Here is a 15,334-nt window from a genome sequence, read left to right on the forward strand (position 1 = left end):
CGGTTCAGGCAATTGCATGTGGTACAATGTCCCACTGGGGACTGCAGACATTTTGGAGGGGGGAAAAAAAAAACAGGTAATATAAAGGTTAAGATTCCAGTTGCAGGGTTAACGCTGTCTCTTCTGGTATATGTTGTCCCTGGTGGTTTTGTGTGGCTTGAGGTATTTGTTTGGTGTGAAATGTATCCCATAAAATGGATATTACAACCAAATAATGTAGGCTTCCTTTGATGCCTCTAGCAGTACTGAGCAGCCTGGCTTGTTTTGCACCCTCGTTCTTGAGTCCTGTGCTGACCAGGCTTGTCGCCTGTCCAACTTTTCCAGGGTTGTTCCATTTTGGAGGTAGCTGGCTCAGGCAATCTGTAGGGGTGCTCAGAACACACTGCCTCCTTTCCAGGGTTACTGGCTCAGGCTCATCCCAGATGTCCCAGGTTTCTATGTCTCAGATTCTAGATAGAGCAGGACCTTGGTCAAAAACTTTGGCCCCCTTTCCTGCAATCATCTGCACAGATAGACATTTAAACTTTCTGGATTTGCAATGACGTCAGTGTAGCTTCACCCAGGTTCAAGGGCCTGCTGCACGGATTCAGCTGCAAAGCCATTGCCTTTGTCTCCTGATCTGAATCACCTTCCATGCCAGGGAGATGTTTGGAGCTGGGATTTGGGGTCAGACCCACACTTATGTTATGGATTTCCCCCCCCCGCCACTGCTTCTTGAGTCAGCAGAGTCTGCTTTCTCTTGGGTGGCCCCACGGGGGAATAGAAGCTTCTCGCCCCTTCCTCAGCCATCTCAGCCCCTTCCTCGCCTCTTTTGAACTGTAGCTGAACACAAACCATTTTCAGAGGATTTTATTATTACAGCCACTGCTGCTGCCACATTTGGAATCATTTTTCCTCCCTTTTTCATACTTTTTTCTAATTCATATTTTGTTAGAATGATTAAATAGGACAGTGGGACAAACACGCTGGGTTACAGGCAGTTTTCCTGATGCATGAGGGCACATCCATCTCTCAAATTACCCAAACTAAATCAGAACAAAAATTATCAGTTTTGATCCTTATGAGGACACTTTTGAGAAACGGTCGGAGACTGTATCATTGTGGCTAAGATGATTGGTGTGTACATTTTAGTGCATTTATTATGGAATTACAGCAAATATCTCCCATCAGATCACGTCAGTGAGGGTGAAGTGGGAAGGACCGAGTGTTATCTAATCACAGAACGGGAGCAGAAGCTCACCGAGCAGCACTCTAAGGAGCCAGTGCTAATGTCCTAAGCTCAAAGTGTGGTTACATGGAAGGGTGGAGACTGTCCGGGGAGAAGAAAGTGGGAGAATACTACCACTCTTATCCCACGTAGGGTAATATTGGGAATAGGACACACCCTGTATGGCGAAGGCAGTGGATTCTTATCTACAGCCGTTAAGATTCACCAAGAGGCAGAATGGTCAGTTCTGCCATGGCTGCACTTAACACTGTCATCTTCTGGTGGATCTTACCTGTTAGGGATGAAAAATAAGGCGACAGGAAGCTCGGACACAAGCAGCTCAGACCCCCAGAAGGTCTGTTTCCCTCACACTGCTTGGGTCAGGGTCTTGTCCCAGGATTTGGATGGTGTTTGTTGACTGACTGAAAGGAAGGCCCTGAGGATAAGTAAATATTTGAAGTTAGGGATTAACTAGGCTCCACCAGCGCCATGGTGGAAGACTAGAGAGCTGGAATTGAAACTGTTTGAATCAGTAAGTGCTTCCGAAGTATTAGAAGTGGCTAGATCTAAGTGGGAGGCAAACTGTGACTCTGGGAGGGAAAAGGAGCAAGTACCTGGGGAGGCTAACGGTGGTTGGAAGGGAACAAGCGGAATCCCGCAGCTTTTGGTTTCTGCTCTGGCTGAGGAGGAAAGTTAGCCTCACAGTTGGGCTCCGGCTCCCTGGAGAGCAGAAGAGGGAGCAGTCTGACCGCCTGTCTCGCTAGAAACGCCTCCTCGGGGTGGACGGGGGGCCCCATCAGGGCGTGCTCTTTCATACCTCTTTTGTAATCCCCTAGGCATTGCGCAGTGCATGATGTGGAGGGTCCAGACCCTTTGGGTGTTGGTGGCTGCCTGCTCTGTGCACCGTGGATATGTGACCTCAGGTAAGTTCCACTTGGAGTTTCTCCTGGTGCTAGACTCTTTTGGGGCTATCACGGTGCAGCTGCCTCTGCGGGAGCCCTGGGGAGAACACTGTTTTCGACAGGCCACTGCATTGCTTCTGTCAGGGTGTCTAATCCTGCCCCGAGCAGGCCGAGATGACGTGGCAGTTAAAACCCCGCGTCCAGCCTCCCCTGGACTTGCTGTGGTGGAGCAGCCCGAAGGATGGTGCAGAGGCCCATTGATCAGTAATGCTGACAGGACAGCTAGCCTAGTGTAAGGAGCTATCACAGGTCAGCTAAGGCAGTGGCCCTCTGTGAGGGACCCTGTGAGATTTCAGCCAGAGCCCTGCCTCAGAGCCTTCCTGTTGGACAGCAAAGCAGACACAAGCCACCAATCTCCCACAGTGAGAACACCGCACGTAGCACCACCTTTGTCTGGCCTATGGGAAGCCATGGAGTCAAGCCTGCTGCCTCTGTAGTCAGCAGTGCTGAAACATTGTGTGTGGGGGAGTGGGGCTGAGAGCCATTGAACCAAACAGGGAACCCCGGATACAACGGGAAAACCACATCACGTTCCCACACCTGTGTCTGTAGTACAGGTCTAGGCTATGGCTACGCAGAAGCAAGGCCCCATGGCTGGTCCAGACCAGCTGATTGGGGTTCACAGGCTCAGGCTGTGGGTCTGCATCATTGCTTTGTGGACATCTTGGCACCGGCCTGTGAGGTATAAGTGCTCCAGCCTGGACCTGCCCAGCAGTGGAACAACCCCGCAGCCCGACCCCGGTAAGCCTGAGTCAGCTGGCAGTAGACGTACACGTGTTGCCCAGCCTCTCTTCGCCTCCGGACAGGTGAGTTAGCACAGCTCCCTCACTACGCAGGATGCACCCAGCCAGCAAAACGAGGCTGCTCTTGGGAGGCACCACAGCAACGAAGCTGCTGCCCCAGTTGCATCTCTCAGACTCGCACAAAAGAAAGAACAGGAAAGGACCTTAGCACTAATCACGTGGATGTACAAGCCTTTCACCACCTGGCTGCTTAACCTCCCAGGCTTCTCTGGTACCCAGCTCTCCACCCATGCACCCAGCATGCCTTGTGACCCCACCTGCCTGAGGCCAGCTCTACCTTAGCCAGCAGAACAACCTGCTCAGGGTCAATCTTCCAGGGTTCAATTTCATGCACCTGGTAGAAACATGTGAAATCGACCTATCAGGGGTTGGCAGTCGACCCATGTACACCTTCCTCTGTGTGGACGGCCAGGTAAGTTGATTGCAGAAAAGTCAACTCAAGCTACACAGTTGCCACAGCTAGAATTACATCTCTGCAATCGTCTTAGCTGCCTAGTGTAGACCAAGCCCGAGAGGATGCGGGAGGGATCGCTTGGCCTCCAAGTCTGGTAGAATTTCTGACCTCTGAACCTAGGCTTAGCTCACTCCTATCTTAGGTTTGATCTCCACTAGGCAGGTAAATCAATTGCAGATATGCAATTCTAGCTACAGCAGTCGTGTACCTAGAATCAACTTACCTTCAATCGACTTACCTGGCCATCCTCACTGAGGAAGGTTGATGGGAGAGTTTCTTCCATGGACATCCCTTATTCCTTGTGATATTGAGGAGTACAGGGGTCGAATGCCGACCCCAGACAAGTGTAATTCACTCGTCTCTATCAGGTGTGTGAAATCAAAACCCAGAAGGTTGACCCTGAGCATGTCGATCTTCCAGGTAATGTAGACCTGGTCTCCACTCCTTGCTAAAGAAGCAAGGTGGGAGAAGTTCTACCTTTTATTGCACCTTTTACTTTGGGGCTTCTTCCACATTCCATCATCCTCACAACCCAAAGACCAGCTCTGCTGAGCTCCAGAGCATCTTTCTTGAGTCATCAGATGTGGGTCCAGAAAAAATATTAACTCACCTACCTTGTAAGCAGGCAAACCAACTGCAACCCATTGAATGGGAATCAGCCCCAGGTCCCTTGCCTCCAGGAGCTCCACCAGCCAAAGGAAGCTCCCAGGGCACCGGAATCAGTTGTACGTGGTATCTGTAAAGGGTGGGTGCAGCCCTGCTCCTCGTGGCACACTGGCAGATCTTTGTGCCGGAGCAGACCCTCTCGTATCATCCACTGGAGCAAGCGAGGCTGGTGAATGGGGGAATTGGAGGTCTTGTCTCACTGATGTTTGGTACCAGCTCCAGGGAGCTGAGCCAGGCATTGTGAGATAGGGCCAATAGGCGGAAGGCCCTGCAGTAGTTGAAAGGCAGAACTGTGCATTGACACGGGGCAAAACTATACCCAAACAGGCTAATTAATGTGGCTTCACAGGACTTGCTAACTGCACCATGCAGTCCCAAGGGGTCCATTACCAGTGAGTCAGCTCTCTAATGGAAATACAGACTGTGTTCCAAACTGTGACATTTCATGGGCATGACTGTCATTCTGTTCTTGTTCCCTCTATCCCATCCCTCTTTCAACTGCTCCCTGGGCCTCCTGGATATGTATACCGAAAAGTGCTGCACCAGGGCCCATGTTCTCAGGAAACTTCACAGATTTTATGTCCCTCTGTTTTTTTGAGTGTCCAATTCAGGACAGTCTGTGCCGGAGTTGGACATGCTCCTGGTGGGCCTGGGCATCTCCAAACATCAGGTAGAAGGTGCCTTAAGCGTGAGATAATAAGTAAGTGACTAGCCCTGAAAGGGGCTGTAAACTACCACTGGGTGCTACGCATGAGCCCTCTCCTCTCTTGGCTTCAAGTATTTTACAGCAGCAAAGATGCAAACCAAATCCTGAAAATCCAGAAACGGGCCAACAGTTTTCTGGAGGAGCTGAAGCCAGGCTCTCTGGAGCGAGAATGTAAGGAGGAGCTGTGTGACCTGGAGGAGGCCCATGAGATATTTAAAACCAGGGAAGCAACAGTAAGTCGTTCCCCTAAAGCTGGATGTAAGAATGAATGAATCTCAGCAAAATGCTGATTTCGGGAAGACGGGCATGTCAGGAGCATAAATTTTGCTTAAATATCGCTCCTCTGTCTGAGGGCCTGGGGCCAGCCCCAGCTTGTGTGAATGTGCCACACTCCACTGAAGTCAATGGAGCTGTGTTAATTTAAACCAGAGGAGGAGCTGGCCCTTAATTTCAGGTCCTCGCAGTCCTGATCGTAAAAAACCAAAGCCCCCCGTGTGTGCTAGCAGCTCTCCCCTTGTCACTGTCGCCTTTTCCTTCTCTCTCTGCCCCAGAGGCCCTGCAGCCAGCCTGTCCTGAAGCTACCTTCCTTTCTCTTGCCAGCCTCAGAACTCCTTTGCCCTTGCTTGACTCCCACCACTGGTATCTTGGCCTCAAATTCTGGCCACTTGAGTGCTTGGGAGCTAGCATGGGGAAGCCCACATCTGTGTCCTTGGGAACAGGCAGTGTGGGACACTCTGTGGTAACAAGAGGTGGCCATTACCAAAGTGGGTGGGATTCATACCAGTGACCTCAAAGAAGAGGCTCACGGGCCAGTGACAGGACTGTCTTTTTACCCAGCTGGGCTCTGCTTGTAACTTTACACCAGAAATACTGGGGACTTACTGGACTGCCAGCAGTCACCTGCTGGCAGCAGAGAACCTGAGGCAAATTGAGGGGAGATAAGAGGGCCCAGTTGGACCCATCACTGAAAGGGCTGGGTCTTCCCAGACCCAGCAGGATTAGCAGAACCAAGTGCACACCTGGGAGGAGCCAGTGCCAATGGCCTGATCTCCAAACAGTATGTAAGGTGTGTGCTGGGAGGGGGGCCTGGCTGCAAGCAGGGGTGAGTCTGGGAGAGAGGCTGGATGGATGTTGTACAGTACAGGCTTTGGGCCCGGGGCAGACGAGAGGAGCGGAGGAGAGGGATCAGCGCAAAGCAGGTGGTGTGACTGTGCCCCTGCAGCCTCACAGTCTAGCCTACCCACCAGCCAGCTCACAGAGGCGCTGATTCGTATTACTGCTGGGTCAGTGGGATGAGTATTACAGCTGTGAGCTGGAGACCTGAATGCCACTGCCCCAAGGCAGAGAGCGTTGAAGGTCATTCACTTAACCTGTCTGCTTCCAGCCCTAACCTTGGTTTTTATTTCTCCACAGCTAAACTTTTGGACCAAGTATGTTGGTAAGTAAGGAAAAGTTTCCAGTCCATCCTCCTCTCTGTGCAGCTGGGACCTCGGCATCCTTGCTGCCATGTATTATTACCAATTCAAATTCTCTCTGCGTCATTGGCTCCAGCTCTTACAGACATGCAGAATCTGTTCTCATGTCACAATATGAATCCCCAGCTACCACATGGGCTGATTCCAAATGCCTCTGGGCCTGCTTCCCCTTCCTCTCCTATAACCAAACCACTGGGCAAAACTGATGGGGAATCGATCATTCCTAAGCCCTGTGATTGCTGTGTACACAAAGGGGAGGTGAGAGGGGCTCTGGTTCTGAGAAGAACAACCTATGCCCCACTGCCCAGAATGCCAGTCAGGTCCCCTCACACTGTCGTCGTATCTTGTCAAACTTCTGAAGCACCATGTACAAGTGAAAAAAGCACCTTAAATCTATTGACTTCTCAGCGCCCAGATTCTGAGCTGATGTAGGACAGTTGGGACCAGAATTCCCTCTAATTTTTTCCATCCATGGCCGGAATAAATATTTTCATGTGCACTGAGGCTTGTGTGGATGTTCACCACTGGTAGAAATGCATTTTGCGAGCTGTGGCCACTCTGCTAACCAGCTGGGAAGCACCTGAATTTCTCCCTGGGGGTGGCATCCGATTTCTCAGCTGACAGGGAATGCTGGTTGAGATAGAAGAGGTCAGATGTAGTTTGTCTTTGGCCTGGGAGAGATTGGTAGGGTTCATGATCTGGCTTTTTCTGCATGTGTATTTCAGATGGAGATCAGTGTTTATCCAATCCTTGTTTCAACGGAACCTGCCTGGACAATATTGGACGATTTAACTGCATTTGCAACGAAGGCTGGGAGGGACGCCTGTGCCAATATGGTAACTCTGGCTTCATGTCACCATTTTAATATGAGAAGTAAAACCAGTCGGGGGAGAGTACCTCTGCCTGTGTAAGGAAGCCACCAGTGATGTCAGTGCAAAACCTCTCTGCTTCTGATGCCATTTCTCTGCATTTCATAGCCTGCCAGTTGAGGGGGTTGTTGTTTTCTCAAGTAGCTAAAGCTAATCTGTAACGGTGAGAGAGGTCTGTCTTCCATCAGTGAAGCTACTCCCATCAAACAGGGTATGCCACAACTGTTAAAGCTGTCAGCACAGCAAGAAATAATATATTTTGTTTGCAAGCTAATGGGGAAATCCCACAATTCAGTGCAGAGATGGGGAATTCTGAGCTGAGCTATTGTAGCCCAAACTTGGAGGCCGGATCATTTTCAAAGATAATTCCCCCAGATAAATGCTGAGTGGTGCGTGCAATAGCCTCACGCTTTGTGACAAGGAAGAGACTTGCACGCTTCAGCCTGGCAAACCCCTTGGCACCGTGTGCTTGGCCCCTCCCTTGGCACTCCCAGTGGCCAGCTGCTGTCTCAGTCTGCCACTAACTCCACAAAAGTGCAGAAGCTGGGCTTGCAAATCCGTCCACTGCTGTTTCCTTGAATTGAGGCGCTGGACGTCCTATCTCACAATGCACCTATTCCAGTTTTAAAGGGGAACATCAAGATTCCCCCCAGTCTTACCATCAAGTGACTCCTAGATCTCCTAACCATGTGTGTCTCTTCATTTTCCCTGTTCCCCAGAGGCAAACTACACTGACTGCTCCACTTTCAATGGGGGATGTGAACACTTCTGTAATGAGGATCCCAAGCAGAGCCAGCGCCGCTATTGCAGTTGCGCCCCAGGGTACCAGCTGATGGATGACCATTCCAAGTGTGAGCCTGTTGGTAAGGCAGAAGGGTGGGGAGGAGATTGATACAGGAGGTTTCCATGAAGCTGCAGTGGGATGCAGATTGGAAGACTCCCCCTGTGTATCAGCCTGCACAATCTAAGAAAACATCTCCTACCATGGAGACCCAGTCTGGTTCCTTTGGTACCAGTGCTCTGGGCCCCATGCTGGGGCCTAGCCAAGCACGTGCATAAGCATGGCAGTAAGTCTCCCTTCAGGCCGAGGAGGACACTGCACCATCCACAAGTTCCAGCCACAGAGAAGAAGCACATTCCAATGCTCACAAGCACAAGAAGTTGCACAGAACACTGGACCTTCCAGTCCCATCCTCCCTGTCCTGCCCCACCCTTCCAGAGAGGCACCACTGGAGTTGAGACTCCCTTACTTCCCAGGCATTCTCTGTTCTGGGTCTGATGTGGACTGTTGATGCCAGTGAGGCTTGATTAGGCTCCTGAACCTCGTGAACTCTTGGCCTTGGAGGAGGTGAGGTCTACACATCTGCAGTTGCCCCCTAAGGTGATGTAGCTCCTTTGGGTTGTGTTCCCACCTGCTGCCTGATGGCTCTGATGTTCAAACCAGGGTCTGACTTCCCACCCCTAGAAGGCTCGAATGAAGCATGAGGTCCACCCCTCCAATACCATCAATATGACTATCTCCAACTCAGTAGCAGAGCCCTCTCTATCCCCTGCACAAAAGTCATTTGTACCCTGCTCTTTGGGGCCTTGTGTGCAGCCATCAGAGCCATCTTTTTGGCCATACTGGTGGACCCAGCCCAATTACCCACCTTCAGAACCCTCCTGCTCAGCTCAGGATGAGTCCTCCATCTTGTCTCTTCACCTTTCATTGGCCTGGTACTTGGAACCAGTATTGAAGAAAGAACCACTCAGTCCAATTCAGGAACCAGAGTGATTCCCTGGATGCCACAGTGTCTTTTTGGATCCCTCCTTGCCCCCAGATGATTACCACCAGTTGTGGGACCACAGGGGGGCCGAGCAACTCCATGTCCCACCGGATGAGGTACAGAACAAACAGAACCATCAGCTTGATATCTTGCATGTCTTGGTACCAACTAGAGTGGCTCTGTCGATCAGTGATGCCATTCTACAAAGTGCCCAGTCTGTCTAGAACACTCCAGCCACTTGCACAGCCCCCTGCCCCCGATGGAAAAGAGGTGCTATGTACCTGTGAATGGGTTCTGAGCTTGTTCTCTCATCTCCCACCCAGTTCCCTCAGCATATGGGTAGCAATGGAGTAAAGCAAGCAACAACACCTCAGCTTTACCCTGGTGAACAAAGAGGGCAAGTGACTAGGTCTTCTGGGTCACGTCGTCTTTTCGTCTGCCCGTCTTGCATTTGGAATCTCATGTCACTTGGATCTTTTGACTAAATCTGATTTCCTTACCTATGGCAACTTGGTGGATTTTGCAGACAAGCTTCCCCGGCCATCTCTTGCCTTCTTCCAGGCTATCTTAGAGGAGGGGAAGCTGGACAGAAGGGCGACACTTCAAGCTGCAGTAGACGCTGCAAACACGTCTTCACACACAGTGGCCATGAGGATTGTTATGTGAATGGAGGAATGGCTACATTCAGCAGTTTCACAAGGGACGCCCAGCCATCCAGAGAGACTCTCCCTTTGGGTGAGTCTGATCTCTTTCAAAAGAAGACTGATGATTCCATTCACTCTAAGGACTCCAGAGCCCCTTTACAATTGCTGGGTAGCTACATATCAGCACCTAAGTGCAAAATCTATCATCCACCACCACCATGATTCACAGCTCCTCTATTCTTTGGTCAGCAGCCTACTAGCAAACAACAGAAGATCCAACAGGCCCATCCTCTCAGTTTATCATGATAACCTTCAGCATCTCATACTCATTCTTTGCAGAAGTGATATTTCTGAAGAGCTCTGAAGAGCTGCCAACCACCTTGCCTCATGGCGTATGCCCAATGGACCCCTTTGGAGGGTGCCTAGTACTCTTCTTACCAGCTTAGAGTGTGGTAACAGTGGACAAGTGGATTCTGGATGTCAATCAACATAGCTATTCAGACACTTTCTCAACTCTATCCCCAGTCCTATCTCGGGGATCACTCTCACAGTAGCATTCTTGCACTAGAAATGGAGTTCTTGCTCCAAAAGGGGACTGATAAAACTGGTCCTACAACCCATTAGGGTGTATGGCTCTGTTCCTTCAAGCTCCCAAGAAAGGAGGTGACCTCTTTCATCTCAATGGCTTCATATGCAAGTCGGTTTTATATGATCACTGGAGCAGCCATCATTCCTTCATTAGAAAAAGACACAGTTTATGGCTCTCAGTAGGCAGGATGCTTACTTTCATGTACATGTCTCTCCTACCCATAGACATTTCTTGTGATTCACAGCAGGTCCTCAGTGCTTCCAGTACAGGGTTCTGCCATTTGGACTCAACACTACGCCATCAAAGTTTTCTGTGTGATGGCCGCCCACCTTTGGTACCAACAGGTTATTTTACCATAGCTTGACAACTGTGTAACCTAAAGGGAAGGCTCAAGTCTTGACTGCCATGGGTAAACATACACATAAGAAAATTAGATTTTCAATCTTACAAAGTCTATAGAATTCATTGGGATTCACATCAGTGTGGTCTCAGCACCTGCCTACCTACTGGAGGATAAGTTCCAGATCTTACAAGATCTGATTACCAAGGTGATCTCTGGTCTTTCTATTCCAACCAAGACTTGTCTTTCCCTTCTTAGGTCACATGGTGGCCTGCCTATACTTTTCCAAAACATTGTGTCCCATTTCAACCAACCTATACATTTGTTTTCTTCCTGAATTCTCATATCAGCAGAGGTCCTGCCCTTCTACCTTTAGAGAACAAGATCATTCATGAAGTCCTCCAAACTGTTGGTTTAGTGCAATGTTTCCCAGTTTTATTTGTCCATGAAACCCTTTTTAACTGAAAAGAATTGTGTGGAACCCCATTCCCAGACTCTATCCTCTTTGGCCTCCAAACCTGCCCCCCAAACTCCAGACTTTACCCTCCTCAGCCCTCAAATCCTTGCCAGTATCCCAAGCTTTATCCCCATCCCACAAACTGGGCCCTTCAAACCCGAGGTTTAGCCCTGCTCGGCTTTAAACCTGCCTCACTCCCTATCCCCAGGCTTAACCCCCCTCAGCCCAAAACCGGCCCCTGAGACTAACCCATTCGTGGTGCTGGCTGGGGAGCCTATGCTTGACAGCCATGTGCACCCAGTGGAAGGCAGGCTGGCTTGGACATGTTTGGCTGGCAGGGGAGAGCTGAGCTATGCCCACTGGAGAGGTGTGGCCACTTGGGTAGGGGAGGCGAGTGAGGGGCTCTCTGCAGCTCCCTGCCCTGCTGCTGCTGAAATAATGGATCTAAATTCAGTTGGTTTAACAGCCGGATCCCTCCTGCTGCCCTGCCAGCCGTTACCCCAATTAAATTTAGTTCTGCTGTTTCAGTGGCAGCAGGGCAGGGAGCCACAGAGGAGTCAGCTGTTGCAATGGAATTTTCCCATGGAACCCTGATGTTCACTTGGTGGAACTCTGGGGTTCCATGTAACACCATTCGGGAAACCCTGCTCTAGGCGAAAGGATTAAGAGGTAGGTGGTCTCCACTTGGAGGATCTCTATGTGGGTTTTGAGGTTGATTACACTCTGTCAATTATTGGAACGGTCTCCACCCCCGGGATATGAGTCCACTCCATGAGAGCCCAGGCAATCAACTATGGCCATGCTTCATGATGCACCACTTCTGAAGATACGTTGGGTTGCCACACGGAGTGTGGTACATGCCTTCCGTCCCCATTACATCTTAGAGTGAGACTGCAATGGATGCCTTATTTGGCCTCGCTGTTCTCTGTTCCAACAGTCCCATTGTGTTCTTCACACCCTTGCTTGTGAACTGCTCTCTGCAGAATGCAATAGGGACCGCCACTTTAAGAAGAAGAGAAAATTACTTACCTGTAACTGGAAATTCTTTGTTATGTGTGGTCCCTATTTGTATTCCAGTCCTGCCCACCTTCCACACTGCTACAGATCTGTTAAAATTCTGGTGGTGAAAGAATTGAGGATATGGTTGGTCTGTCCCATCCTTTTTCGCCCCAGACAAAGCCATGAGGCAGAGCAAAGACATGGATGGACTTAGGGACACTACTGCCTTTTGCATGTGTAATACTTGGGGGTATTTTGTGCCAGAAAATTAATAATTCTGCAGCAAAAAAAATTAAAATTCTGCATGCCACATTTTAAAATTCTGCATAATTTTCTTATCAGAGTAATACAATATAATGAGTTTGGTATCAATTATTTCAGTAGCTTATATGAACTACAATAAAATGAATGGAAAATGGGAGTGGAAGGGTTGGGAGGAAATCCCCGGTTCCTCTTGCCTAACAGTAGTATAGGTAGGTTTGACCTTTTATTTCTAGTTTTTAATCAACAAATATATGCAGCCATATGCCCAGTGCTACCACATAGGCAACTGACAAGCAAGTGAGGGCTGGGGGATCAGACTCACAGTTTATGTTGCCCACTGACCATCTCCAGAAATGGCAGTAGCAAAGAGTTCCTGGAGCAATTCTGACAGGAAATTATTTCAGTCCAGAATATTAGACCAATTCTAATCGCTACAGCAAAGCATATATAAGGCCATCCTAGTCGTTACTACACTGTGACAGTGCAAACACACCTTAACACTTTTACCCCAGTTTTATATATTTGAAGGAATTTTTGAAGACAATGGGAACAATTCACTAAGCAGACAGGTGGCTATATTCTGCTCTGCCACGCCTAGCTCCTCAGAAACATCCCAAAGCCCTGGCCCTGCTTGCCAAGCATGCTGCAGTAGTGAGTTAGAGCACGGGTGCCCAAATTGAGGGTATGTGCAAAATTCAAAAGGGGGGTGCTGCACAATCAGCTCCCCCTCCCCCCTGCAGGGGACCTCTGCTGCCTCCCCATAGCTTCTGTGCACAGTTGGGCTGTGCTCGTGTGCTGTGCTGCCTGCCTGCCTCCCTGCTAGCAAAGGGCTGGCGTCATTTCTGGTCCCTCTGCACCCCTGTCACCACAGAGGCTCTCCATTGCCTCCCTGCAGCCTCTCTTGGCTCAGCTTGCCCACCTCCCTGCCCCCTACAGTCTCTGCTGTCAGTTTTGCTTCCCCCCTCATGTTTTGCAGAGGCAGCTGGCCTGATGTAAGAGAGATGTGCTTTCACCAGCACAGCTTCTAGTTCCAGTGTCCCGCGAGAGTCCAGGCTTTTTTTTTTTTTTTTTTTTAAAAGTGCAGCTGCATATGTTGCTCTTCTGTTTAGCTCTTTTTTTATTTTAAAAGGTTGCCCGGAAGGGCTCTAAAAAAGGCTCTTTAAACAGTAGGGAGCTGTTGTTACTGTTGATAGCTACCCGGGACTGCTGGAGATGGGAGGGCTCTTTAAACAGAGTGATTTTTTTGTTTTAATACCTGCCTGGGAAGTCTGGGGAAGGTGGCTCTTCAAACGTGCTTTGCCTCCATCTGTATAGCAGGTATCCTCTCTCCCATTGCAGCTTATGGTGCTGCCTCATATAGACTGGCACATGCCGAAAGGGTTTTTTTTTGTTTGTTTTCATGCGAACATAACAGAAATTTCCATTGGTTTGGATTTTATTAGATAGGTTGGGGGCCTCTGGCTAATTTCAGGGACAAAAAAGAGAGGGCCTGATGTATATAGTTTGCTCACCCCTGAGTTAGAGGACAGGGTCTCTCTCTCATGCACAACTGCATAGCCCTGGTGGTGTACATCTCTATTGGCTGCACTGAGTGCCCAAACCAACCTACTGAAGAGAGGAACAGGGCTGGTCTTGCAGCTGCCCTGTCAGAAGGCATTTTTCTGTGGGAAAGCAAAAAAGTCTGCGGAGGACATGAATTCTGTGCATGCGCAGTGATGCGGAATTCCCCCAGGAGTAATGTGTGTAACCCTCAGTACAAAAATAAGAACCCCATGTCTTCAAGAACTTCCAGTTATGGGTAAGTAGCTTCCTTTTACGGTCATTAGAAATCAATCCTCTATCTCTGTGTTTGACTACATGAGGCATTCCTAACTCCAACAGTGAGAATGCTGAGACACCATTGAGAGCATTGTGCAGAAGTGAGAAGATGGGAGGGTTTTTTAGAACAGCAGTGACATGGAGAGTTTCTTTTTTTACTAAGCTGACAGTAATCATGTTGAATTGTCTGAATTTTGCCAGTTGACCTCCTTGATTTATCTTTTGTAGCGGAGTTCCCCTGTGGAAGGGTGAAGGCAAATCGCATGGAGCTCAAATCAGGCATCCAAATTCGACTCATTGAGGGGAAATTGGACAGAAAGGGAGAAAGCCCCTGGCAGGTGAGAAATAAAACTCTTTCCTGGTGGAGCCTTCCATTGTTACCCAGAACCACTTCCTCTGCCCGGTAAAGCACTTATGCTTCAAATGATGACTCTACCTCATGTTAAGGTAGGTGCCCCTTATTTTAGACTTTCAAGGTCAAGTGAAAAATGTTGAGCTGAAGCAAACATAACTTTTGTTGTATATTGTCAGCCTTTAGCCCCCTTTGCCCAGCTGTATTTTTTTCTTCTAACTGTTCCAATGCAAGCACCAGCCTGCCTCTGATGTGCTACCACGCTGGGAGCAACTACGTCTTCAAAGTGTTGCCTACCTCCTGCAGCGGACGCTGGCCATTGGAGTACTACTGCAGTGGCATTGGAATTAAATCATTTGTGTTTTAGGACAGCTTTGTTTTTATAAATGTGAAACAAACCTCATCAGGCATTGGTTAGAGTTACAGAGCATGTTTTAGTCTACGAACATACCAGAGCTTTACAGAGGAGCCTGGGGCCTCGCAGAGGAAGGCTCCAACATGTGGAGGCTACCAGGGCTTTAGAAAACATGCCCTCCTGAGTCTCATGTATACTAAGGTCCCTTTACTCCACGGTGACAACATAAAGAGCTCTTAGTATAAATGAGAATCAGTCCAAGACTCTTTATTCACTTCAGGCACACTGTGGTTGTTGGGCTAGACCAGGGCTCTGCCACCAAAATAGCGAGAAGAGCCATTTTTTCGAATTCAGTTACAAACTCAAGCACCGCAGTGCACATGAATACGAGCCGAGCCGAAATTAATGTCAAATTGTACGTTGTGTCACCCCTGTTTTAAGAACAGCGCACACACAATGATTTGGACCAGTTAGAAAATTGTTACCCCCATCTGCAGGCTTTACGCACCTCAGCCGCCAAATCTGCCCCCTATCCCCAGGCGTAACTCCACCATCCCACCCCCACATCCCCAGGTTTAACCCCTGTCAGTGCCAAATCATTCCCCCAT

The 15,334-nt window shown here is 49.3% G+C and overlaps 1 protein-coding gene across 1 annotated transcript in view; it reads left to right on the forward strand.

Annotated features, from left to right (window-relative positions):
• The first annotated feature begins 2,060 nt into the window (after positions 1-2,060).
• Positions 2,061-15,334, forward strand: part of PROC (protein C, inactivator of coagulation factors Va and VIIIa) — a 34,775-nt gene continuing 21,501 nt past the window's right edge. The window contains exons 1-6 of the mRNA XM_075004596.1: positions 2,061-2,130; positions 4,871-5,031; positions 6,212-6,236; positions 6,999-7,109; positions 7,862-8,005; positions 14,248-14,357. Coding sequence (XP_074860697.1) covers positions 2,061-2,130; positions 4,871-5,031; positions 6,212-6,236; positions 6,999-7,109; positions 7,862-8,005; positions 14,248-14,357 — 621 coding nt within the window. The remainder of the gene's footprint in view (positions 2,131-4,870; positions 5,032-6,211; positions 6,237-6,998; positions 7,110-7,861; positions 8,006-14,247; positions 14,358-15,334) is intronic.

This window comes from Carettochelys insculpta, chromosome 10 (genome assembly GCF_033958435.1).
Source record: "Carettochelys insculpta isolate YL-2023 chromosome 10, ASM3395843v1, whole genome shotgun sequence".
In the NCBI taxonomy this organism is placed as follows: domain Eukaryota; kingdom Metazoa; phylum Chordata; order Testudines; family Carettochelyidae; genus Carettochelys; species Carettochelys insculpta.